Source organism: Prionailurus bengalensis, chromosome A2 (assembly GCF_016509475.1).
Source record: "Prionailurus bengalensis isolate Pbe53 chromosome A2, Fcat_Pben_1.1_paternal_pri, whole genome shotgun sequence".
NCBI lineage: Eukaryota > Metazoa > Chordata > Mammalia > Carnivora > Felidae > Prionailurus > Prionailurus bengalensis.
In genome coordinates this window covers 144,711,222-144,736,274 of record NC_057348.1, presented here as the reverse complement: position 1 = coordinate 144,736,274, position 25,053 = coordinate 144,711,222, and the positions used below count along the sequence as shown (strand labels likewise).

At 57.6% G+C, this 25,053-nt stretch overlaps 4 protein-coding genes and 1 long non-coding RNA gene across 10 annotated transcripts in view; 3 read left to right on the top strand and 2 right to left on the bottom strand.

Moving 5' to 3' along the window:
• LOC122488236 (kielin cysteine rich BMP regulator) overlaps positions 1-13,405 on the top strand; it is a 31,066-nt gene extending 17,661 nt beyond the window's left edge. For 2 of the 6 annotated variants that reach the window (XM_043589476.1, XM_043589481.1), the window contains 19 exons: positions 1,881-2,057; positions 2,675-2,760; positions 3,021-3,111; positions 3,244-3,326; positions 3,444-3,537; positions 4,506-4,679; positions 4,867-4,949; positions 5,526-5,646; positions 6,584-6,663; positions 6,862-6,961; positions 7,459-7,547; positions 7,891-7,993; positions 8,082-8,224; positions 8,651-8,823; positions 8,905-9,016; positions 9,103-9,204; positions 9,984-10,148; positions 10,579-10,885; positions 11,039-11,453. In XM_043589476.1, coding sequence (XP_043445411.1) covers positions 1,881-2,057; positions 2,675-2,760; positions 3,021-3,111; positions 3,244-3,326; positions 3,444-3,537; positions 4,506-4,679; positions 4,867-4,949; positions 5,526-5,646; positions 6,584-6,663; positions 6,862-6,961; positions 7,459-7,547; positions 7,891-7,993; positions 8,082-8,224; positions 8,651-8,823; positions 8,905-9,016; positions 9,103-9,204; positions 9,984-10,148; positions 10,579-10,885; positions 11,039-11,289 — 2,534 coding nt within the window. In that variant the 3' untranslated portion in view covers positions 11,290-11,453. Of the gene's footprint in view, positions 1-1,880; positions 2,058-2,674; positions 2,761-3,020; positions 3,112-3,243; positions 3,327-3,443; positions 3,538-4,505; positions 4,680-4,866; positions 4,950-5,525; positions 5,647-6,583; positions 6,664-6,861; positions 6,962-7,458; positions 7,548-7,890; positions 7,994-8,081; positions 8,225-8,650; positions 8,824-8,904; positions 9,205-9,983; positions 10,149-10,578; positions 10,886-11,038; positions 11,454-13,321 lie in introns of those variants that run through there. The other 4 variants (XM_043589477.1, XM_043589478.1, XM_043589479.1 and 1 more) reach the window with 4 other exon arrangements.
• Positions 10,790-24,986, bottom strand: ATP6V1F (ATPase H+ transporting V1 subunit F). Its single transcript, XM_043589486.1, has 4 exons — positions 24,723-24,986; positions 21,962-22,275; positions 11,336-11,345; positions 10,790-10,823 (listed from the first exon to the last, which is right to left on the bottom strand). Exons 1-2 carry the CDS (start codon positions 24,878-24,880, stop codon positions 22,074-22,076), a joined length of 360 nt encoding a protein of 119 aa, XP_043445421.1. The 5' UTR covers positions 24,881-24,986; the 3' UTR covers positions 10,790-10,823; positions 11,336-11,345; positions 21,962-22,073.
• LOC122488244 lies at positions 14,140-17,264 on the top strand. The gene is made up of 3 exons (XR_006298591.1): positions 14,140-15,183; positions 16,766-16,827; positions 17,138-17,264. It is a non-coding gene; the product is annotated as an uncharacterized LOC122488244 (long non-coding RNA).
• Positions 17,282-19,484, top strand: LOC122488238 (collagen alpha-1(I) chain-like). Its single transcript, XM_043589482.1, has 3 exons — positions 17,282-18,286; positions 18,395-18,484; positions 18,950-19,484. Exons 1-3 carry the CDS (start codon positions 17,651-17,653, stop codon positions 18,989-18,991), a joined length of 768 nt encoding a protein of 255 aa, XP_043445417.1. The 5' UTR covers positions 17,282-17,650; the 3' UTR covers positions 18,992-19,484.
• ATP6V1FNB (ATP6V1F neighbor) lies at positions 19,160-21,954 on the bottom strand. The gene is made up of 2 exons (XM_043589483.1): positions 20,896-21,954; positions 19,160-19,332 (listed from the first exon to the last, which is right to left on the bottom strand). Exons 1-2 carry the CDS (start codon positions 21,461-21,463, stop codon positions 19,223-19,225), a joined length of 678 nt encoding a protein of 225 aa, XP_043445418.1. The 5' UTR covers positions 21,464-21,954; the 3' UTR covers positions 19,160-19,222.
• Positions 24,987-25,053: the final 67 nt, after the last annotated feature.

Genomic DNA, 25,053 nt, shown 5'->3' with positions numbered 1-25,053 from the left:
AGAGTGAGTCCCCAACATCTGTCACCGTAACAGAAAACACTGGACTAAAACCTGGGGTTTCTCCTGCTGCTGATGCTATTTGGCTCTGTGACCCTGGGCAAGTTACATAACCTCTCTGGGCCTAATTTTTCTTAATTGAAAAAATACATTTTAAACTGTGTATTTTTGTAAAACACATATAACATAAAATTTACTGCTTTAACCATTAAAAAAAATTTTTTTTAACGTTTATTCACCCTTGAGAGACAGAGCACGAACGGGGGAGGGGCAGAGAGCGAGGGAGACACAGAATCTGAAGCAGGCTCCAGGCTTTGAGCTGTCAGCACAGAGTCGACCTTGGGCTCGAACCCACGGACTGTGAGATCATGACCTGAGCTGAAGTTGGATGCCACCAGCCGACTGAGCCACCCAGGCCCCCCTACTTTAACCATTTTTAAGTGTAACTCTAATTTTAGCTCCTGAAAAAAAAGAGAGGGTTGAACAAGGCCCACTCAGTTCCCCAGGCTTCGGCCACTCTTGTACTATCTTAGCAACATTTGCTACATACCCTCTCGCACCTGTAAGTTTATTTAGTTAGCTATTTTTCTTCAAATTAACCTTTTATTTTCTTTAAAAAAATTTTTTTAATGTTTATTTAGGTTTTTTTTGAGAGAGAGAGACAGAGTGTGTGCCGGGGAGGGGCACACAGAGAGAGGGAGACGCAGAATCCCAAGCAGGCTCCAGGCTCCGAGCTGTCAGCACGGAGCCTGACGCAGGGCTCGAACTCGTGAACAGCGAGATCACTGCCTGAGCCAAAGTGGGACACTCAACTGATTGAGCCACCCGGGCGCCCCATCCTTTTGTTTTTAAACCTATTTAGAAAGGAGTCTTTATATCATACTGTAAATGAGTTAGATTTTCCAGGAATGAAGATTACCATAATTATTAATACAGTTAAAAATAGAACATTAAATTTGAGTCAGAAACTTTTGCCTGCCAAGGCTTTGAGACGGAGACTTGCCTCTCTCTCTCTCTCTCTCTCTCTCTCTCTTTTTTTCTGTTAAGACTTTGTTTCTTGGGGCGCCTGGGTGGCGCAGTCGGTTAAGCGTCCGACTTCAGCCAGGTCACGATCTCGCAGTCCGGGAGTTCGAGCCCCGCATCGGGCTCTGGGCTGATGGCTCGGAGCCTGGAGCCTGTTTCCGATTCTGTGTCTCCCTCTCTCTCTGCCCCTCCCCCGTTCATGCTCTGTCTCTCTCTGTCCCAAAAATAAAAATAAAAACGTTGAAAAAAAAATTAAAAAAAAAAAAAGACTTTGTTTCTTTACGGCAGTTTTAGGTTCACAGCAAAAGTGAGAGGAAGGTACAGAGATTTCCCAAGTGCCCCGTGCCCCCAACACATGCACAGCTTCCCTCCTTATCAATATCCCCCACCAGGGATTTGTGGTTACTACTGACACCTCATTATCACCCAAAGCGCCCTCTCAGCAAGTGTCAGAGAGCTGCTTGCTACAACCCTGGGATCCCGTCCGGCCCCTGATTAGTCAAGACGATACCTTGATCAGTGTCTCCGAAGCCATCTCGGGCTATCTCCAGCTGTCCCCAGGTTGGAGAAATTGGTACCTTCTGGCTGGGTGTGGCCTGCTGAGCATCTAACTCTAGGGACAGATTCCTTGTGGGTCTTTCCAGAGAGATTACAGGCTGAAAGGGGAAAGTGTGCCCTTTGGCTGGTGCCCCATCTCAGACTCCTTTGCCCCCCCATCTCCTGCCAGGATTGAGCCTTCTCCTTGCCCCCGGTTGCTGGGTCTTTGAGGCCTCAACTGGGGCCCAAGGTCAGAACTGGATGACTGCTCACCTCTCACCATTTCTGCCCCCTGCCCTGCCCCTCCCTGTCCTCTCTTGAAGGTTGCGAGTATCTAGGGGAGTCCTACCTGAGCGGCCAGGAGTTCCCGGATCCCCGAGAGCCCTGCAATCTGTGTACCTGCCTTGGAGGCTTTGTGACCTGTGGCCGCCAGCCCTGTGAGCCTCTGGGCTGCAGCCACCCGCTCACCCCGGCTGGACACTGCTGCCCAACCTGCCAGGGTAGGACAGCACCTGCCCTTCCTGCCCCTCCTGGAGCCCCCAGAGGCCCAACTGGTCTTACCACCATCACCACACAGCAAACCCACGCCCTGTGCTCTCCTCAGACCCCTGAGGATCCACACCCTCCTGGCTGTCCCTGCTGTCTCCTCAAACTGCCTTACACTTCCAGAACTCCCTGCTCTCAAATTGTCTCGTCGCCTTCCTGAGATGTCACATCGCCAGATTCAAACCCATTCGATGGCTCCCATGCCCCCTGAGTGACCAGTCACAAGGGGGAGCGTCCCTCCCGCCTGGCTTGCCTTTGCCCATGCTCCTGAGCCCAGCCCATCTCTTGCCTTCAATTCCGGGTGTGTGTGCCCGCTCGTCACGTGGGCCCCACAGACAGAAACTTCCCAGCGGCCTTTGACCCCACCTCCAGACCCGACTCCCTTCGTGCACTCAGGTCTCGCCGCTCACAGCCTGGCCAAAGCCTCACCTTCCCGGCCACCGTGGGCCACACTTATCTCTCCCTCTCTGACTCCCTAAGCGTTGGTAGGGGTCGTCAGGACCAGCTGCGTGTGTGGCCATGGGGGGCTGCCCTGATGGCTGCTCTTTCAATGCATTTCCTGCTCTGCCAGGATGCCTCTATCATGGGGTCACCGCAGCCCATGGAGAGACCCTTCCTGACCCACTCGACCCCAGCTGCTCCCTCTGCACCTGCCAGGTGAGGTGGCCTTTGGGGAACGTGGTGACCTTTCATCCCTCGATCCTCCTCTCTGGCCCGGAAGAGCTCGTCTCCTCACCCAGGTCTCACGGGGGACCATCTAGCGGAAGAGGATTGGATTCTGGTCTCCTGGGCCGAGGGAGGGAGGTTTGAGCCCGGCAGGCTCAGTGGGGGCATCCTGCCAGGGGGCAGTGTGTAGCCTGGTTTCAGGTTGTGATGCCACGGAGTCGGGAAGTAGCAATTGACCTCTCTCCCCCCAGGAAGGTTCCGTGCGCTGCCAGAAGAAGCCATGTCCTCCAGCTCTCTGCCCCCACCCCTCTCCAGGACCCTGCTTCTGCCCTGTTTGCCACAGTGAGCTGCCTTCCGCGTGCCCCAGCCCCCCATGCTCGTCCCCACCCCTCCCCCCTCTTTCTGTCAGGCCTGAGCGAGGTCGGACAGGGCGAGGTGGCACAGCCCCCCACTCAAGAAACGTCTTTCCCACAGGCTGCCTCACCCAGGGCCAGGAGCACCAGGATGGGGCAGAGTTTGAGGGGCCCCCAGGCAGCTGCGAGTGGTGTCGTTGTCAGGTATGGTGGCGGGGGGGGGGGGGGGGGGGGAGGAGGGCGTTGGCGTCGGGGCTAGGTCCCCATGCCTCTGGGGCGCCTGGCCTAGAGGGCAAGTCCCTGAACCTGCATCTCCTGCAGGCCGGCCAGGTCAGCTGTGTGAGGCTGCAGTGCCCCCCTCTGTCCTGCCCACTCCAGGTCACGGAGCAGGGGGGCTGCTGCCCTCGCTGCAGAGGTATGCCCAGCCCCACGTGGCTGCCCCCTGGCCTCTGCCCCCGGGCCCGATGCCCCGTACCGGCCCCCCCTCCCTCTCCTTAGCTCTCCTCCGGCCTTCCCCCCTCCCTGGCCACCCACCTGGCCCTCCCACACCTTGGCCCTGAAGCTCTCATCCCTGCAGGCCTTTGGTTCCTCCTACCCCTCCGTGCCCCTGGCCTGCCCAGACCACACCCCCTCAAGACTGACACCTTCCTGACCACACTAGTCATCATCATAATCGTACCGTGTGCCACATTCTGAGCTCAGCACTTGACACATAGCTCACTTAATCCGCACACGGTCAAATAGGTACTATTACCACTCCCATTTTGCAGATGAGAAAACTGAGGCACAAAGAGATAACATCGCTTGCCTATGGGCACGCAGCTGGTAGGTGGCAGTCAGGATGCGCATCTAAGCCATCTGGTTCTAGAATATGAGCCTGTTTTAGGCTGCCTCCTGGCCCTCACCCTCATACGCTGCTCAGCAGGGCGTAGCTTCCACAGAACTGTCACAGCGTCTCACGCGCCCTTGAGGTAGGCAGGACAGATGAAATCCCCGTTTACCAGGTGAGGAGACTGAGGCTCGGAGAGATTGTTACCTGGGGCACATGGTTAGTGATGGAGCCTTTCATTCATGTCACATGCATTTATTACGTGCCTGCTGCATGCCAGGTGCTGGGCTACCACCAACAGTGGCTGCTGCCTGGCACAACGTCTAGCAAGCAAGCAGGCACGGAAGGGGATAAGAACCGGGTGTTCCGACCCTAGCCCAGGGTCTTTCCCGTCTGCCACAGGCAGGAGCACTGCCCCAGGCCATCTTTCCACCATATCCCTATAGATCCCCCTCCTGGCACCCGCATGCCCTGCTGGCCACCCAGGGTGGGGGGACAGGGGCACGCGTGCAGAACCAAGACTCAGAGCTCGTCCCTGCCCACCTGGGACACAGGCTGCCTGGCTCACGGGGAGGAGCACCCGGAAGGCAGTAGCTGGGTGCACCCCCAAAGCCCCTGCTCCTCCTGCGTGTGTCACGAGGGCGTCGTCACCTGTGCCCGCGTCCAGTGTGTCAGCTCCTGTGCCCAGCCCCACCGAGGGCCCAGTGACTGCTGCCCTCGATGCTCTGGTACTGGGAGCCTGGGGCCGGGTGAGGGAGGGCGGGGAGGCAGCACTTCTCTCCGGGCTGGGCCGCAGAGACAGGCTGCTCCAGGAGAAGTGACCCCCACTCTTGCACACACCCCAAAATCTGGAGCCGGGGGCATCCCCTAGCATTCTTGCCAGCCTGAAGGCTCCCTGGTCCTGTTCTGCCCCAGACTGTGAACATGAAGGTCGCAAGTACGAGCCAGGGGAAAGCTTCCAGCCTGGGGCAGACCCGTGTGAAGTGTGCATCTGTGAGGTGGGTGAGGGCAACGCCGAGGGGCTGGGCACCACAAAGGGGGCAACCATGGGGAGCAAGCAGTATGCGGGTCAGAGATAGGAATGTGCCCCCTGGGGCCAGGAAGCGTGGGGCAGGACAGGCGCTGAGCGGGGTGGGGGCAGTGGGCAGCCCTCCTGGCTGGAGTTTAGGGTGGGTGCGTATGGGAGGTAGGGGGACCCCTGGGAAGTGGTTGCGGGGCCTGTGAGGGAATAACATTTGAAAGTAATGGTGAGCCGATGAATGACGCCCTGTGCCCAGGGATTTGGCAGGGGAGGGGAGGAAATGGCATGAGAGCGCAGGGGCTCAACACTCATAAGAAGGTTCAGGCCCGGGTAACTGGAAAGAGAAGGGGACGTCATCTCCTGGGACTAGGGCATGGGGTGAGGAGCGATCTGGGGAGACGTTGAGTCTCTGCAGACTGGAGTTTAACCTGCCCAGGGTACACCCAGCAGGAGGTGCAGCAGGCAGATGAAAGGGCTTGGGGTCCAGGGAAAGAGGGTGGCTCTCGGCTTTCAGGGCCCGGGACCCACCCCCTTTGCTCACTCATTTTTGTAGCTGCAACCTGAGGGGCCCCCGAGCCTTCAGTGTCATCGGCGGCAGTGTCCCAGCCTGGTGGGCTGTCCCGCCAGCCAGCTCCTGCCCCCTGGGCCACAGCACTGCTGCCCCACCTGTGCCCGTGAGTCCCTGGATGTGGGGGTAGGCAAGAGGGTAGGACTGCCATCCCCAGAGTGACACTGGAAGTCAGTCGCTCTCCTCTATAGTCCTGGCTCTCACCCTATTCTGAGTCCAATGGACTATTCAGGAAGCCCTGGCTGGTGCGGCCTGCACCTCTCCCCCACCCCCAGAGGGGGACTGGGGAAGCTGGCAGGGAGGGATCCCTGGACTCTGAAGCCAGGCGCAGTGTGTGGAGCATCTTGCCCAGCAGGTGGCGCTGTGGGATGGGGTTTTGCAGGCTGCGGGCTTGAGGGCCGTAATGTGAGGCCAGAGGGGCTACAGAGGTGGGGAGGTATTCTTACCAACACTTGTTAGCATGTGCCTCAGGGAAAGAGAAAAGGACTAACATTTAGTAAGCACCTACTGTATGCCGTACCCTGTACTTGGTGTTTTTAATAAACACTATCTCATTTCTCATTTACCCAGTGAGCGGTGTTATTATTATTCCCTTTTACAGATGAAAAAACTGAGGTTCAGAGAGATTGATTAGTCTGCCCAAAATGGCCCAGGCACTGAATGCCGGAGCCAGGATTAGAACCTGGAGTACCTACCGGGCTCTCTGTGCTTCCTTGTGCTGTTTTAGCCAGGTAATATCAAAGGAAATAGGAGAGGGAGCAGGCGAGGCCGGCAGTCTGAGGGTCCTTAGTGACCTTAAGCTAAGGAAGCCACACCTTGTCCACTCCCAGGCCCTCCACCCTAGTAGTCTGCAAAGTTCTTTTTCAAAAGCCCCAACTTTTCTTTGCGGACCCAAGAGGAAGGAGGACTCATCCTCTTGGAATCAAGGTGCTGGGGATATGGGTATGTCCCAGGCCCAAGAAGTCCTGGGACACAGCGGGTAAGTGGGCTTTTGCCCCCTGCTTCCCCTCTCCGTCCCCGACGCTGAACTCTTGTCTTCACAGAGGCGCTGAGCAACTGCACAGAGGGCCTGCTGGGGTCTGAGGTGGCCCCGCCGGACCCTTGCTACACCTGCCAGTGCCAGGTGAGCCCCCCGCCCTGGGGATTCCCAGAGCTCTCTCTTCTTCCTCCTCTGTGCACTGTGGCAACAACTCCTCTCTTGCCGCTCCAGGCTCCCCGCCCACTCTGACACGCGTCCGCACACCTTGAATATCATATCTGGCCTCCACCCTGCTCCCTCCCTGTTCTTCTCTACTGATGGCGTTCACATGCCCTTCCACAGGACCTGACATGGCTCTGCATTCACCAGGCCTGTCCTGAGCTCAGCTGTCCCCCATCGGAGCGCCACACCCCCCCTGGGAGCTGCTGCCCCGAGTGCCGAGGTAAGTGCCGGCCTTGACCTGCATCCTGTGAACACGAGCCCAGGGGGGAGACGGGAAGGGTGGCATCCAAAGGCTAAGGGGGCAACCTGAGGTCTGTACTTCAAATGTGGGCTTCATTCTCTTGTCGAAATGAAGGGTCATTCAGTGGGGTGCAGAAGGTAGAGGAAAGCAGAGGATGAAGTCTGGATACTCAAGGCCTGGCCTGGGGCTTGTCACTGGGCTCGGAGGCCCCAGGCCCATTGGACAGGCATTGCACTGAGCTGGCAGCTGGCCCATGGGAAGGTTCCAGCCTGTGACTCTTTGGGCTTCCAGGACCCTTTCCACTTCCCTCGCACTGGTCGCGGGGCCTGCCATCTGGTAGGTCGTCTGGATACCGGTTGCAGAAATCAGCACCATCAGGGTGCTAGCGGAATGGCGCGGGCCTTCAGGGTGCACTCCAGGGAGGAGGATGCAGTTGGGAGGACCATGCTCCCCCCTCCTCACTTCTTCCTCCTCAGAATGCGTGGTGGAGGCCGAGGGCCGGAGAGCGGCGGATGGAGAGAGCTGGCGGGACCCTAGCAACGCTTGCATTACTTGCGCCTGCCATGTGAGCTGGGGGTGGTGGGCAGGTAGAGGGTGGGGCGGAGGACCTTACAGATGGATAAAGGGAGGAGTCTCAGGACACTGGACCAGTGAATAAGGGGTCTTTGAGGTAATTAGTAAAAGGCGCCCCCTCTGGGTGAGAGCGGGCAGTGGCATCCCTGTGCCGGGGCAAGGAACTAAGGGCTGGATTTCACCCCCCACTGGAACATGAAATGGGTGTTCTTGTAGGGCAGGGGCAGAGAGAAGGGGCTGCTGCCTCAGACGGTGACCCAGAGGCTCCCAGAAGTGTGAGGCCAGGCACCCCAGGCCCTGCAGGAAGTCCCTAGAGCAATGACATCTGTCCTCAGCGGGGCCGCGTGGAGTGCCACCTGGAGGAGTGCCCCGCCCTCTCCTGCCCCCAGGGCTGGGCGAAGGTGCGAGAGGCTGGCAGCTGCTGTGAGCGATGCCAAGGTGCCAGCCAGAACGATGGGAGTTGGGGACGAGCGAGACCCAGTGTGAGGGACGGGCAGTTGACTCTACCCCGCTCCTGTCCCCTCAGCCCCCGCCCAGTCGTGCGCGCACGAGGGCCGGGCGGTGGCCTCCGGGGAGCGCTGGGCCGTGGACGTTTGCACCACTTGCTCCTGCGTGGCCGGCACCGTGCGCTGCCAGAGCCAGCGCTGCCCGCCGCTCTCCTGTGGCCCCGTGAGTGCCGCGTCTAGGGCGGTGGGGTGAGTGGGCATGTGGCAACGCCTTCCTGGTAAGACCCGGCGGGAGGAAGGAGGCAGCGCTTGGGTAGCGGCCGCGGCGCGGTTGGGAGGGGGGCGGGGGGAGAGAGAGAGAGAGAGAGAGAGAGAGAGAGAGAGAGAGAGAGAGAGAGAGAGAGAGAGAGAGAGAGAGAGACCCTGCGGCCGTGCAGTTCCGAGAGAGAGAGAGAGAGAGAGAGAGAGAGAGAGAGAGAGAGAGAGACCCTGCGGCCGTGCAGTTCCAGGCGCGGCCACAAGGCGGTGCCCTGAGCCCGCTTGCGGTGAGCCGGGGAGATTCCCGGGAGATCCTCGGTCCCAGGGGAGGCTCTGCGAGGGGCACCGCAGGGAGGGCGAAGTATCTGACGGGATCCGGGGCTGAGACCAGGACGAGGCCCCCGCCCTGAGTCCCGGCAGCTGCTGCCCCCGCTGCCTGCCCCGACCCGCCTCCTGCATGGCCTTCGGAGACCCTCATTACCGAACATTCGACGGCCGCCTGCTGCACTTCCAGGGCAGCTGCAGCTATGTGCTGGCCAAGGACTGCCGCGGAGGGGACTTCAGGTGCGCAGCCCCCTCTGCCTTCTCCCTAACTCCCCACACCTGTCCCTGCTGACTACTGCACCTGGGCCTCTCACGCCACAGCGTGCACGTGACCAACGATAACCGGGGCCGGAGGGGTGTGGCCTGGACCCAGGAAGTGGCGGTGCTGCTCGGGGACGTGGCGGTGCGGCTGCTGCAGGGCAAAGAGGTCACGGTGAGCAAAGCTGAGGACCCAGGGATGGTCGGTCCCGTGCTTTCCGCTGTCCCGACGTCGGCCCTCCTCCTGCCTCCCTCCTCCAGGTGGACGGGCGCCCTGTGGCCTTGCCCTTTCTGCAGGAGCCGCTGCTGTACGTGGAGTTACGGAGACGCACCGTGATCCTGCATGCCCAGCCCGGGCTCCAGGTGCGGCGCAAGGGCCAGTGGGGGTGTGGGAGCCTTGGACCTGTTCAGGCCTCTGTCTGTAGAGGGAGTGGGAATACCAGCTGGGTCCCGTGCCAAATCAGGCCAGTGAGGTCAGAAAGTTCTGCTGGATTCTGAGGGGGAGGAAAGGAATCATGGTCGGAGACCTTGGGTGCAGGGAAGGGAGGTCTGAGCCTGGTTTCTAATCTTGATTCAGTCACCAACGCAGTGGGACTCTTAGGCCAGTACCAACCCTCTCTGGGCCTGTTTTCTTATTGGTAAAAAGGGGAAACAATTCAGGGGATGCCAACTAAGGTCTACGTGGTTTCTGAAATTCCTTCCAAATCCCATGTCGAAGAGTAAATTTCTCCCTGCCTTCGGCAAGAAGTACAATTTGTAAATGCCTAAAACAAGTCTCGTCGATACTTCTGATCTGGACTCTAATTGTGCTTCATCCTCTCTAAGGCCCTAATGCCCATGAGAAAGTGAATCTCTGAAGCATTTCACCAGGGGGCCCAGTTCAGGGGTGCCGATGGGAGAAGGTGCCCTCCTGCCGGAGCTGTGGGCAGCTCTTCATGTCTTCTGTGTGTGCCCAGGACTCACAGAGCACGTGCCAACTTGGCTTTGGCCAGGGCAGCCTCCTTTCCACGGGGAGCCTCTGCCCGCCCATTCTCCTACCCCACAGCATGGAGTGTGCTGACAGTGCATGGGGCCAGGGTGGACCCTGGGCTTCTGGGGGTCCCTACCTTTCCCCCTTCCCCGATTCCAACCTCTCTGCCCAGGTGCTGTGGGATGGGCAGTCTCAGGTGGAGGTGAGCGTGCCCAGCTCCTACCGGGGCCAGATGTGTGGGCTGTGTGGGAACTTCAATGGCTTTGCCCAGGATGATCTGCAGGGCCCTGAGGGGTTGCTCCTGCCCACAGAGGCTGCATTTGGGAATAGCTGGCAGGTGAGTGGCACAGGAGCCGGGTGGCTGAGTGTGATCATAGAGCAGCCCTCTTATATGGAAAGGGGGGGGTGGGCACGAGATGGGCTTTGCAGCTTCAGGGTGATTTGGGGGCTTCTTGCTTCTGTCGTGGTGCTGGGGGAGGCAGCGTGGCCTGTTGAATGAGGCCTCATCATCCGAATCCGCAAGCCCTGCCTTGCCACTCACTGGCTGTGTGACCTTGGGTGAGTCACTTAACCTGCTCTGGGCCTTAGTTTGTCCAGCTGTAAAATGGGGACAAGGAGAAAGTAGCTGGTGCTTCCTTTGCTATTCTTGTAGGGAGATTTTTGGAGCTAAACCAAAATATTTAGTGGAAAGTGTTTTTGAAGCACGTAGCACACAGAGATCAGCCGCCAGTGGATGCTGTCACATCAGGGTCACTCTTGCCACCTAGGTCCCAGAAGGGCCGGGACCCAGTCGGATATGTTCCAAGGGCCGCGAGGTGGATCCGTGCAGGGCAGCGGGTTACCGTGCCAGGCGTGAGGCCAACGCCCGGTGTGGTGTGCTTAAGTCCTCCCCGTTCAGTCGCTGCCACTCTGTGGTGCCACCAGAGCCCTTCTTTGCCGCCTGCGTGTATGACCTATGTGCTTGTGGCCCCGGCTCTTTGGCTGACGCCTGCCTCTGTGATGCCCTGGAAGCCTATGCCAGTCACTGTCGCCAGGCAGGGGTGACACCTGCCTGGCGGGGCCCCACACTCTGCGGTGAGGGGGAAATGCCCAGCGCGAGTTGGGGAAGAGGGTGGCACAGGGCTCAGGTGTGGATGTGGTAGGAACAGGGTGAACCGCAGGGGTGAGCAGGGCACCTGGAGCGCTGCCGGGGTGCCCCTGTGACCCTGCCTTCCACTCCACCTGCAGTGGTGGGCTGTCCCCTGGACCGCGGCTTCGTGTTCGATGAGTGTGGCCCGCCCTGTCCCCGCACCTGCTTCAACCAGCACATCCCCCTGGGGGAACTGGCCGCCCACTGTGTGAGGCCCTGCGTTCCTGGCTGCCAGTGCCCCGCGGGCCTGGTGGAGCACGAGGCCCACTGTATCTCACCTGAGGCCTGCCCCCCAGTCCAGCTCACTGGGGACCAGCCACCCAGGCCTCCGCCCAGCCCTGGCCAGTAGCCAGGACACCAGGACTCATCAGGTCAGAAGCCTCTCCTCTGAGAACAGCTCCCACCCTGGCCAGAGCCATGGAAAGAGTACCCCACCCAGGCACTGGGGTCCTGTGTCCCACAAAGACCTCATCATGTTCAATCAGAAGCAGTAAAATCGGAGCCTCTCCTACAGCTTACTTGTGTTTATGTGTCTTTTCTCCTGGTGCTGGGATGGTGGGGGCTTGGAATATGGGGTACAGCAGCGGTTAGTGTCCCCAGGATCAGAGAGGTGGCAGCTGTGGGAGCTGAGCCTTCACTTCTTGCACTTACCATACCCTGGTGTTGCCTGGGAAACCCTGCAATGGACGGAGGACCTAGGTATCCTGATCCCACCTCCGTGCTCACACTATGTCACAAGCGTAGCCCATGGTCCCCACATTGGTACCTCTGTGGATCCATGTGGAATCCTGTTAGGAGGCTGAGGGGCATGGAGAAGGGGCTCAGTTTCCCCACATGGCATTCCCTTTCCTCTTGATTTGGGGAATACCAAAGGCTAGGCACCTCCTGGGCTACTCTAACAGCTGGTGACATAGGGACCCCATGCCTGGGGTGGGGAACAGAAGACACAACAGACTGTGATGAAATATGGACACACGTGCACGCACACACACACACACACACACACACACACACACCTCAGAAACCCAGATAAACATGTGCGGCACATGCATGGGCCCATGTGTGCATTCACAGCCACGCCCACCCTGGACGGACATGTGAGCAGGAGACATCCTTGTAGGGAAAGGAGCATGGGTTTTGAAATAGACAAAAAGTCTATTTCCTTGAAAAGTCTGTCTTCAAAAAGAACTCTAGTATTTTTGGCTGTGACCTTGGTGTTTTAGGAGCCTTGGCTAAAAGATCGGGGTGAGGGGGTCCTCCATTCTCATTGCCAGGTCCCCCTAATCTTTCAACAGGAGTGAAGAGAGAGTGTTGGGCTAAACTGAGATGGCCTGCCCTGCGAGCTTAGCCCGCTTCTGCTGAGGCCCACGGGAGAGAGGTGGCCTCTTTCTCTCGCGGAGCCGTTTCAAAGCAGCAGGCACGCAAGGCTGCTCGTGACAGCACAGCGTGTGAACGTCACAGACCAGCTCGTGTGTTTGCACCTCCCCTCGTTATGACCTGTACAAACCGTGTCCTCGCCTGATGCATCTCGCGTGTTGTGAGGAGTACACAGAGTGACCTGTGGCCAGCACTTTGCACGTGGACAGCTTGGAACAAGCCCTTGGGAAGTGCTCACCGTCGCCCGGCCCGTGGCTTCTTGCACCTGGGACCGTGTTTCCCCCTAGCCTGTTTATCACGGCCATTTGCCTCCAGATGAGGGGGACGTTGCCACATGTTAGCTAGGGCAGTTTACCGTCTAGGCTGTTTTCTAATCTGTAAAAGTGGGATAATGATAGCACCTACTTCCCGGAGTTGCTTCAAGGACGGATTACTTGTATGTAGCATTTTGTTTCCTGCAGATCGTAAGCTGTTGGTAGCCGCTGTTCGTATTGGGCATATTACGTGTGGATATAATGCAGTTGCAAGCTTCACACGCATACGTAAAACACGTACCCAGTCAGGATTGCAAACAAGCATATGCAGACACCTCTCCCTCACACTGCCATCCCCCACAGCCAGGAAACCCATATCGGAGGCGGGCCAGAGTCTCTGTGAGACTTGGCTGGGTCCGGGCCCTGGCTCAGATGTCAGGTCCCTGCATTATTGAGCTCAGGAGCCTTTGTCTCCTCCTCATTCCTGGTCCTCTCTTCTCCAGGCTCCAGCAGCAGAGGAGAGGAGGGAGGGGACATCTGCCCTGGCTCCCCAACCCCATGGAACAGGCAGCCGCCCCTGGCGGCCGAGGGCTCCCTTGTAGCCAAAAGCAGGCCTTAGCTCTGTACCAGCACCTCTTTAGATGCCCTGCGGGCCTGGGCCCACTCCAGGCTGCACTGCAGCAGGTGAGGGAGGTGGGGCATTGTCTCCAAAGGGCACGGTGGAGGCCTGATGCCATCTTGTCCCCCCAGGTGCAAGAGAGTCGGGCCTGTCCCTCGGGACTGGAGCTGCCCGCTGTGTTGCTGGAGATGGAGCAGAGCCGGCGGGCCCAGGAACAGGTAGGGGCTGGCCGAGGGGCATGGCAGAGGGCAGTGTGGGCACCCCTTCGTGCTCTGGCAATGCGTCTTTTTGTAGCTCCTGTGGGACTTGGAGCTGCTGACTGGGGCGGGGCTGGGCCTCTTCTGGCCCCCCCGGGCCCAGTTCTGCGGTCTGAGGGACCGGGCCCAGTGTGCATGGAGCCAGCGCAGCAAGCCCCGTGGTAGGATGGGTAGGGGCCCCGAGCAGCCGAACAGCTGGGTGAGCAGGGGCATGGCTGAAGGCAAGGGGGTCAGTGTGACATCAGGGTGATTGTGGTGGGGAGGAAGGTGAATGGGGTGTGGGCTTTGGGCACATAGGGACCTGGGTTGGGTCTCTGTTTTGACGCTCCCCGTGGACTGTAAGCCTCTGTTTTCTTAGCTGCAAAATGGGGACGATAGTAGATCTTACTCAGAGGGAGCACCAGTGGGCTCATCCATGGAAAGGGTTCAGTGGCACCCAGGACCTGTTAACTACATACAGGCTATTATCATGCTGCAATTAACAACTATCTGCGTCAAATCAACTGCATGGTGACATCTAGAAGCTTTTTTTTTTTAATTTTTTTTTAATGTCTATTTATTTTTGAGAGAGAGAGAGAGACAGAGTGTGAGTAGGGGAGAGGCAGAGAGAGAGGGAGACACAGATTCTGAAGCAGGCTCCAGGCTCCGAGCTGTCAGCACAGAGCCTGACGCGGGACTTGAACTCACAAACTGTGACATCGTGACCTGAGTCGAAGTTGGACACTTAACTGACTGAGCCACCCAGGCACCCCTAGAAGCCTTTAGACACGGCTGCAGCGTGGGAGGAATGCCTGGCATGGCTCCTGAGGGCAGAAGCACTGATGCCTAGCCTGGGGTGCATGGACCTTTCCCTTCAGGGCTGGTGGCTGGGCTGACCCGTCTAGGAGGGAGGGTGCTATGGTGACTGGGAACTAGGACCGTGCCTCCTAGTCTGATTGCCAGTCACCAGTTGTCCAAGGCACTCTGGGCAAGTTGACGGCCATCTCTGAGAGCCAAGGCATCCTCAGCTGTAGCAAGAGGGGGTGTTCATGGTGACTGCTAAGGAAGTGTCCAGCTGACATTGTTGGTCACAACTGCGGTCTCATCTGAAGGCTCGAGTGGGCAGGAGAGCTCCATTTCCTCACAAGGAGGGGGAGAGGACAGGGTCATACATGGGCTTGGATACCAGGAGGAGGGATCATTGGGGGCCACCTTAAAGGCTGCCTACCACACTGGGGAATGATGCCCTGTGGACTAGGGCACCCTCCAAACTTTCCAGAGTTCCAGGCCATGCCCATTGCCTCAGGCTGGGGACTCCCTGAGCCAGAACCATCAGCTTCCTGAGGGGTGAGTCTTTCTCTTGGGAAATCCTGTTTGTTTCGTGTTGCCACACAAAAGGGCCAAGCACTGGACCCTTTTTCCTGTCTCCTTCCACGGCCCTGCCTAGCATCTCTTTCTTGTGCCCAAGGCTCATCCTGGGGCCCCCACAGCCCCTGGAAAGGGTGACCCCGAGTTCCAGCTGCTGGGATCCAGTGGTGGGTGCAGGGGCTAGGAGAGGCTGCCCTGCACTGGGGTGGCAGACAGGCTTCCTCCCCCTTCCAGAGCCCATGGGCCGTGGGAGGTGTATCTGAAACAGCCTCTGTACTCCCGCAGGGGGCTGGCGGTAGTCCCATCATCAGCCCTGGATCTGGGTGAAGCTGCGAGTCACAGAGACCCAAGGCGGGCGAGCCCTGCTCTGCCTGCAGAGTCCACACCTGGTACGCGGACACCTTGGCCGGGCGGCCAGACTAGAGCTGGAGGAGGTGGGAAGTCCTCACCCCAAGTGCCAGGATTCCGGTCCCTTCCTCACTCGTTCTTTGTCTCATACTTTATATTGGGTGCCAGGAGCACCCAGGGACAACAAGCAGGTTTTATTTGATGTCCTAGTTCCACCTGGTTGGTAGCAGCTGTCCCAGGCACAGGGTCCAGGAGGATTCTGAAGCTAAACTGAGCGGGGGGGGGGGGGGGGGGGGGGGGGCAGAGCGCGCTGGGAAGGACTGTTCACGGCGGCCTAGGGAGGGGGGAACAGAACGGCAGCTCCTGCCCCTGCGTCCTACCCTCGCATCAGACACCCAGAACATACAGAGCACAAGAGAGACTCGGCCCCATTGCTTGGTCCCTGTCACTGAGGAGATCACAGCCTAGCGAGAGCGCGACAGTAAACAGGCAGTTCGAATTCTATGAGATGGACGCTGTGAACCCTGGGCCTATTAATTTACATGGAACAGACTCTCCAGTTATTTGTTAAATTAGCCTAGTGTAGCCATAAGCCTTTAATTGTTCCGTCGTGCGCGTGAGAGGAGCGAAGTGCCAATGCTTGTTTTTCTGACGGAAAGCTTTACAAATAGAGGGTCTCTTGGGGAAACAGAGATACCAGTGACAACATTATAACCAGAGAAATAAACTGTCAAGTAAGACAACAAATCAAACTGTGAGGGGACAGGTTTTGGGGGTTATGTTCCCTGTTCGTGGCAATGATTTCTACAGGCTCGGGAGCCTGGTCACAGACTCCTTTGCTCAAAAATTCTTCAAAAGACATTTCTTTTCACAGAGAACACGCCCATTTGGTTACTGTTATGCAATGTGGATGTGTGAATATTCATAAAGATGAAATAGACTTGTGAAAGTTCTCCATTTAGGACCTTACGAAATCGAGTTCTTTTAACTACTTTTATGGAGGCAGGATGACTCTCCTTCCTCCACAGCTGCAAGGGAGCAGTGACATTTCATTTCTTTTTTTAGATGTCTTTTGTTAATTATGAAACTTGCAGTTTTTAGGCCGGGCTCCAGCCTAAAATTTCATTTCTTGAGTTTCATTTGATTTCACTGTCAGCAACCAAGAAAGAGCTACAGAGGGTTTTTCTTAATAATAGTCAAATAAGGCGTATACAGTAGGTTTCTTTATGGGCCTACGCGGGCCCACCAGGATGAAGGGGGGTGTTCCTATGAGGGCCTGACAAGCTGGCCAACAGACCCTTCCTGCCCCAAAGCATCCTCTGGTGGTTTTGGGGACAGGGGTGTGCAGATTCTTCTAAGGTGTCCTGCCTCAGCTGGGAGGATGAGGAAGATGTGGCCGGCTGCTGGCAGGCAAATCCGACAAGCAGGCACATGACAGGCAACGTGAAGACTAGTGGACCCATGAACTGTCATAGCCTTGGAGTTCAAACATCAGTCCTCAGGGCATCCCCTTCTCTCATGTGCTGGCGACTCCCTAGGCTTCCTGGTTCCAGCTCAGGTGGAATGTCTGTGAGGGGCTGGGGCATGAGCAGAGGGTTCCCGACATTGGTCTTTCTCCCTCAGGCTGCCTACAAGAGCTGAACCCCACCACCAGCTTTGGGGACCCAGGAAGTTCTGAGTTCAAGGTGAAAGAGTCAAAGTGCCCTGGGCAAGGGCCCTCTCGGATTGGGAAGAGCAGGGGTGGGGTCTGCCTGGGAGGAGCCTACTGGGGGGAGGTGGTCCTACCTCCTATAGCCAGGGGGAAGAAGGGACCGCCACTGAAGTACCTTTTACACAACATAAAATAAGTTTAATGAATTCAGGAATCAGGCGAGGGCTGTAATGGAAGTGAGGCCCACTAGGACAGCCACTGAGGTCTCCAGGGTCCCTTGGGGGAAGTGGGCCTGGCGCGGGGATTCCCTCACAAGCCTGGGACCAAATGCTCTTGCTTCCCAGAACCTGGCCCAGAGGGCAGAGAGGAGACAAGCAGGACCCACAACCCAGAGGCCCTGTCAACAGCCATCCGTGAATGTAGGCGGTCGAAAGCTCACTCAGGGAGCCCCAAGGCTCTGGGGCCTGCCCTCCCGGGGCCTGCCAGAACCCCAGGTTCCCCTGGAGGGGCTGGGCTGGAGCCTGGGCCAGGAGAGAGCAGAACTTCAGAAACTGCTGAGGATCGAGATTCCTCAGAGGCAGAGAGAGGGGGACCCTCAGGAGCAGAAAGAAGAGAGCCCCCAGGGTCAGAGAGGGGAAGCCCCCCAGGGGGAGAGCAAAGAAGTTCCTTCCAGACACAGAGAGAAGACACACCAGGGTCAGAGTGAGGAGGCCACTCAGGCTCTGAGGGAGGAGGTCTCTGAGTATCCCAGGTGTGAGGCTCCCCAGAGAGAGAGGAGAGAGTCTCCTCAAGGTCAAAGAGGAAATAGCCCTAAGTGTCAGAGAACGGAGGTTCTCCAGGAGCCACAAGACCCGGAAATGAAGACCCTTCAGACTTCCCCAGGCCCTAACTGGGAGGTGGCTGAGGGAGAGGTGCCTACACAACCCCCGGAGGAAGGCGGCTCCCTGGGAATTTCTAGGGATCCCTGTAGGTCCCTGGGAGAACAGATGCCACAGCAAAGGGGTAGGGAGAGCCCTGGCTCCGGGGAAAGGGCCGCCCAGCGGCGAGAGTCAGCACCGGGCGCGGGAGAGCAGAGGGCCGCCGGGGAGCGGGTACGGACTCCCCTTCCACCCCCGAGGCCCCCGACCCGGCCGATGCTCCCAAGCCCAGGGGCCGAGACGCTAGAGGCCCCAAGCACTGGGAGCTCGGGGCAGCAGGAGCGCCCCGCAGCTCCCCGGGGGCACCCAGGGCTGGTGCCCGACCCGCACGGGCTTCAGGACCGGGAAGAAAGCCCAGGCCCGGCGGAGCAGGTGCCGGGAGCCGGCGGGGAGCCGAGGGGCGACGCGGAGGCCCCCAAGGCCTCGAAGGCCGCGTGGCCCTGGCCCCCGGGCAGGGAGAAGGCGTCGGCGGGCGTGAGCGCGGTGCAGCAGGAGACCGCTCTGCAGCGGCTGCTGGAGCTGCACCGCGCGGCCAGGCGCCGGCGGCGGCAGGATCGCGAGCAGCAGCGGCTCCGGGTGCGTATCCGCACCTGCCTGCCGGCTTGAGGCAGGCGGGGCCCGCCGAGGACCGGCCGGCCGGCCGCTGACAGCCGTCTCACCGCCCCCGCCCCCCCCTCCACCCAGGTCTTGGAATGCCTCCGCATCGCCAGGAACCGCCACTGCCGGGTGCACCCTCTGGGGCCCCCACCCAGCCCAGCTCAGCTCCAGCCACAGGCAAGGCTCCCAGAAGGCGGTGGCGTCACCACTATCTGGGCCAGGGCGGGGGGAACGCGGGGATGGGGGAGGGGAGGGCTGGGTCCGAGCTGGGCGCGCCTCCTGGATGCCTTTGGAGTGCACACTTGCACTGACCCCGACGGAGGGCGGGAGGGGGTCGTCAGTCCGGGTGCTGCCCCCTGCTGGCTCCATCAAGCCCGCGGGGTCCGAGGCCGGGGCGCTCAGCGCTCTGCATCGCCCCAGGAGGACGCGGCGGGGCAGCGGCGAGCCCTGCGGCAGCAGCTGCAACAAGTGCATCGGGAGAGGACCCGGCGGCTGCGGGCCCTCGGGGCCAGGTGAGGGGGAGGATGGGGAGGCTTATGGGGCGATCTTCCTCGAGAGGAAGAGAGAGGGAGAGCGAGAGGGAGAGCGAGCGAGATGGTTCTCTTTCTGGGACATCTGGAATAACCGGCCACTCTCTTTCAGGAACACCCAGAACTTCCAGCAGCTACTGTGGCCTCGCACTGAGGACCCTATGCCAGGAGAGGAGCCCTCGCCCTTCGCAGCCCCATCTAGTCATTGCTGAATCCTCAAAGGGATGATTAAAGAAAAAGCAAGTGCAGGTTAGAGGGAGTTCCAAGAAAGGCCCCCAACGCTGCCTCGGGGCCTGGGAGGGCCAGAAACACACACAGCAGCTCAGTCCCACTAGAAGGCGTGTTATTTCGTCTTCCCTCCCCTAACTCCACTGCCCGGCCAAGGTCAGAGAGCCAGGTCCCGGGGGTCAAGCAGTGCGAAGGCCCCATTCTTTCGGAAGAATGATTCGATGCGGCACATCTTACAGGAGACCAGTTCTTGCTTCACCGGGGGGCCTGGGAAAAAATGGCAGAGGCCAGGAATGATGGGTCCTGGGAAAGGGAACTTGGCCAGAGCATGGGAGCCCTGCCTTCCTAGCCCTAGGAATCTGCCTGTATTGTGTCCACTTTGTATCCTTTGTGAAGGAATAAAAAGTGCTTCTGAGGAATGGGAGCTGTGGGCAAAGGAAGGAGCTGCTGGGTGCCCAGATCAGCAGTGAGGGCAGAACCAGCCAGTCAGCCATGTGCCATTATTTCCCCCACCTCAGGGTCCTCTGCAGAGTGGGTGGTGGGACACCCAGCACCGCTTATCATAGGGACAGAGCTAAACGTCTCTGGGAGAGACAGGGCTTCCTTCTACCTCCTGTTCCCCTGGGACTTGCTTCCTGCTTTTGTTGGAAAACTCTTTCCTCTCCCTTTAGCACCCTGGGGAAAGTGGGGGTAATTTTTTAGGCAAAATGTCAACTGTGTTTATCCCAACCATCTACCTGTGGATGGCATTCAAGCCTGTGGAGAAAAACCCATGACTTTGTAGCCTCACTTGAAATTCATGACCACAAATAGCAAAGGGACGGACGCGGCGTCACCCAGCAATCCTGCAACACTCCCCGGTGTAGTCCCTTTCCCATGCCATAACTTCATCTCCCACTACACCGCTGTCTCCCCACTCTCTTCCCTGATGAGAAAAAGCCTCCCAGAAAAAGCAGACTCAGTCCAGATGGATAGCCTTCCCACCAAAACCGTCTCCCCTACCCTTCTCTGTGCCCCTGGCCTCTCCTGTCAGATTCCAGCATCTGGAGATCCCTGGATGAGCTTGTCCCACCTCAGGCTTTAAATAGCACCTATATTCTGCTGCCCCCCAATGTGCACTTCAGCTCCGACCTCACTCCGGAGGGGGGACTTCCGTACACAGCCACTGCATTGGCACCTCCAGCATGGCTGGGGCTGATCTGTCTTCACACCCCCTCCAGCCCTGCTCCTCTGTCTTCCCTGTCCAGCTGCTTGAGCCAAACACCTGCGCTTCGCCATGGCTTTCTTTCTCCTTCTGTCATTCAATCCATCAGTAGGCTTCAGGGATTCTTCCTCCAAAACATAGCCTGAATCTACCTCAGCTCTACTGCTAATCACCCTAGCCCAAGCCATTATCCTCCCTGCCAGGATAACTCAAAATAGATGCAGACCTCATCTGCCAGAGCGGATTCTTTCTCTGAAAAAGCCATTACTTACAGAACAGTTAGTATCCTATCAGTACCGTTCACCTGCTTAAAACTCTCCACGGCTTCCTCTCCCACTTGGGTTCCTCCATTGTGTCACTTAGCTTCCAGCCCTTAGGTCGGTCCTCCGAGACCCATCTAAAACGTCTCATGCCCCCTGCCCCTCTCTCCCATCACTCCCTAGTCTCGTCATGGAACCTGTCCTTCTCAGATGTTTCCTTTGTCTTATGTTTACGGCCTGGACCCCCCGCGAGAATGGACACCCCCATCCGTGTGTCTTGTGTGCCTAGGGCCGACAGCATGGCCTGGCTCATGGCAGGAGCTCTGTGTTTGTGAGGTGAATAATCTCCGGGAGGTTGGGGCTCACCCAGCTGCCAGCCGTATATGAAGTTGGTGGTGATGGGGAAGAGGTAGCGCATCTCTGGCACGTCCAGTTTTCGGGTGTGGAGGTAGCGGTAGCGCCCCTGGAAGTCGTGGGAGATGCCTTCGTACAGCAGGGCCCGGGTGGCAGGCAGCACCGGATACATTTCGGACTGAATGGGCGTCTCCAGGGGAGGGCCGGGGGTCTTGGAAGGCACCGCTTTGGGGGCAGGTGGGGGCGAGAGTGGGGCTTTGGGGTGCAGGGTGGGCAGCGCGAGGGGTAGGCGGGCTGCAGCCTTAGCCTTCTGCTTGGCCTTCACCGTCGACCCGTACTTGCGGTGCCATTCACAGCGAAACATCTTCTCCCTCAGATATTCCTCCTTCCAGAAGTTCTGCCGCAGCGTATCCATGTTGAGTTGCCGCGACATGGTAGCTAGGGCAGGAGCGGTAGCAGGGTGGCTGCAGCTGAGGGGTGAACACAGGAGGCAGAGTCCTTCGGACAGCAGGTGGCTGCCACGGACAGTCACCCGGCAACCAGGCCTCACCTCACATAGGGCCAGGGTTCTATTTGCCATGCCCTTAGCAGACCACAAGCAGACCTTGATCCACAGGCAGCCTCAGGCCAGGGCCCGCCGGAGAAAGGCCTCGATCTCCAAACCTCTTGCGGGATCCGGGCTCAGTCTCGTATCACAGGCCTTTAGGTTTCCTGTGTTTCTGCTTCCAGCCCCTTGGGGTCAGGTCCCCTCCCAGCCCAATAGAGACTGAAGTGGGGGAGCCAGAGGCCTGGACACAAGCCTCCTCCCGCTCCTCCCCACCAGAGCTGGTCACTTGATTCAGAGGACCCATCCCTGAGTTATGACCTCCTGGGACAATCTTCCTGGTGCAACTCTTCTATGCCTATATCTTTGGCAGAAGCTTTTCCAGCCCTGCCAGTCGAATCTCCCCAACAGCCTCATCCCACGCGTGTCCTTTCTAGCACCCAGCCTCAGTTTGGAGAGAAACAATAACGTTACTTTAATTTAACATCAACAATGACACCATGTAACAGCACAGGGAAGAGGTGGTGGAGAGACTAGCCTCTTAATGGAGTGGGCAGGGGCACGGGAATTGGAAATCAGAGGCTCAAAACTCACAGAAGGACTGAGGGCAAGCCTGGGGAGGAGCTGCCTGGCTGTAGGGAGGGCCCTAGCGCAGGTCTTCGGCTGTGAACATGCCCCGGGCCCGGCGCAGGATGGAGTCCTTGGCGGCATCATAGGGGTGCTCCTTGGACGGGATCTCCAGGACGGCTGGGATGGAGCGCTGGTGGGCGTCGAGCGCGTGCCGCACCATCTCTGCGATGTACTGGTTGATGAGGATAATGCCGATGTCATCCCGGTTTAGAAACTGCCTGTTGGGAGAAATGAGAAGGGAGCCCCCTCCGAGGTGGTGAGGCTGGGCGGCGGAGGCAAATGTGCTTGACCCAGCGAGTGCAGAGGCCAAGGGCAAAGGTTGCTAGACCGAACTCTCTCCATTCTAACCAGAACCAACTTCACTCAAAATCTAGGGGCCCTGGCTGTCAGGGGTAACTTCCACCTCCCCTGCTTGGAAGGCTCCCAACTGAGCTGGTGCTGAAGATTAGGGCACAGGCTGATGTGACCTGTACGCTGCGTTTGTGGGAAAAAGAGAGAGGATAAGAATATATGTCTGTCCCTAGTATGTACATTTAAAAAAGCAGGAAGATAAGGAATTAAGCGCTTTCAGGGGTGGAGAAGGGAGGTAAGGAAGTGGAAATAGATGGGGGTAGGAGTGAGACTTCTCAATATGTATACCTTTGAAATATTGATTTGCAAACCACACAAATACCTTAACTTTTCAAAGGAAAACAATTTCTTTAAAGGGGCTGATGAGACCACTAAAGGCCTTAAGGTCTATGCTGAAGTTTGGCATGAGCTAAGAATACCACATAGGAAGAGGAAAATCATCCTTTCCCCACAGAGAGGACCTAGCACTGGGATCTTCCTTTCTTGTAATCACCCAGGCATTAATATATTAAAAACGACAGCGGCGCCTGGATAGCTTAGTCAGTTAAGCAACCGATTCTCGGTTTCAGTTCAGGTCATGATCTCACAGTTTGTGGGATGGAGCCCTGTGTTGTGCTCTGTGCTGACACTGCAGGGCCTGCTTGGGATTCTCTCTCTCTCTCTCTCTGTCTCCCTCCCTCCTTCCCCTGCTCACACACTGGCATGAGCTCCCTCTCTCTCAAAATAAATAAACATTAAAAAAATATATATCTATATATAAAACTATTTTTGCTGAGCACTTGCCCTGTGCCAGGCACGAGGGCCAGTTAGATTTGATGACTGATCTCTGGGTCCCTTTGGATGGAAACATGGAATGGTCTTGGAGTAAAATCTGTCCTTCTCCTATGACAACTTGGGTCACTTTACCAGAATGCTTAGAGATCAGGCCAGTTCAGGGCCTATCATCCCCAGGCAGCAGGATCCAGTCTCAGCCAGCAGCTCAAGGCTGGACTGTTTAGGGGAAAACAGGGGAGAGTGGTTTGTTCCTAAGACTTGGCAACAGGGGCCTTAGAGAAGGGGTGAGAAAGCACAGGGGGCTGGCATCCTCGTTTCAAGTCACCAGGACACCTCCTGAGTTAAGGGACATGCCCACATCCACACTATGAAGCTATCACTCTTGACCCAGGGCAGGAAATGAGGACTTCAAATGCAAGGTCTTTTTGCTAAATTCACTTATTCTGGTGGCTTTTTAAAAAGATTCTTTAAAAAAAGTTTTTTTTAATTTTATTTATTTTTGAGAGGGAGGGAGGGAGGGAGAGAGAGAGAGAGAGAGAGAGAGAGAGAGAGAGAGAGAGAGAACAAACAAGTCGGGGAAGGGCAGAGAGCAAGGGAAACACAAAATCTGAAGCAGGCTCCAGACTCTGAACTGTCAGCACAGAATTCCACGTGGGGCTCAAACACACAAACTGGGAGATCATGACCTGAGCCGAAGTCGGATGCTCAATTGACTAAGCCACCCAGGCACAAACCCCCCCTTTTAAAAAAAATTTCATTTATTTTTGAGAGAGAGAGAGACAGAGTGCAAGTCGGGGAGGGGAAAAGATTCTTATATTCTCTGTACTGATCATGCCATACGCACATGAAGTTTTTCTTCTTTTGATTAAAAAAAAAAAAAAAGGCAAGGTCTTAGCACAAAGTAGGATACAGTCCTAATATTCTGCAGGCTATGCTCAGGACAATGGGAAATTCCAAGACTGAAGAGTGTGGACCTGGCTTAAGAGAGTTGGGCCTAGGGTTCAAATCTCCACTCCCTCTCTTCCAAATGGTGTGACTTTGGAATGTGCCTTAACCTCTCTGAGCTTTAGTTTTCCCACTTGTACGTGGGAATAATAACCCCTACCTTACAGGATGATTGTGAGTCTCTGATGGGCATGAAAATACAAGAAAGCCCGACCCCACTGCCTAGGTGTTCGCTCAGTGTGTGGTTCCTTTAGGGGTCAACTCCCAAAAGAGCTGAGGCAGGTCCCAGGGGCCGGTTGGGCCGAGGAGCGGCGCCTGTCACGAGCTCTGTTCCCCTTCTTTCCTGACACACAGTCATATGAGGGATGAGCTCGTGGACCTGACATAACCCGGGTCCCCCGGAGTGCAGAAAGAGAACTTGGGGCACAGAGGCTTCCCCCGGAAGGGCGGCCGGACCGACTTCCTTGACCCTCGAGGGCAGGGTCTCGAAGCCCCTCTCAGGCCCCGACTGCCGGGTCTCCGAGCTGCCCCCACCTATTCCCCTCGCTCCGACCCGAAGCAGAGGGACCCATTCAGGCCTCCCGGGCTACCGTACCGGAAAGTGTCTTCGATCTCATTGATGGTTGTATCCTTCTCCACCACCAGGAAATTAGGGTGGCGGTTCTTGTTAAGCTCCCCTATGCCGCCCAGGAGGAAGCCAGTAACTGTGTCCTCGTCTCCGATCACCGCAATTAGCTTCCCCCTACCCGCCATTCTCGCAGACAGGTAGAGCTCAGTAGAGACGGCCTGAAGTCCCCGAAGCCCCACCCCCGCAGTGCGCCGCCTTTTCAATTGCACCTCCACCCTTTAGACATGCGCAGTTCACCACTCCGCCTCCGGGACATGCGTATTAATAGAAACACGGCCTCAATCCGAATACGCCTGCG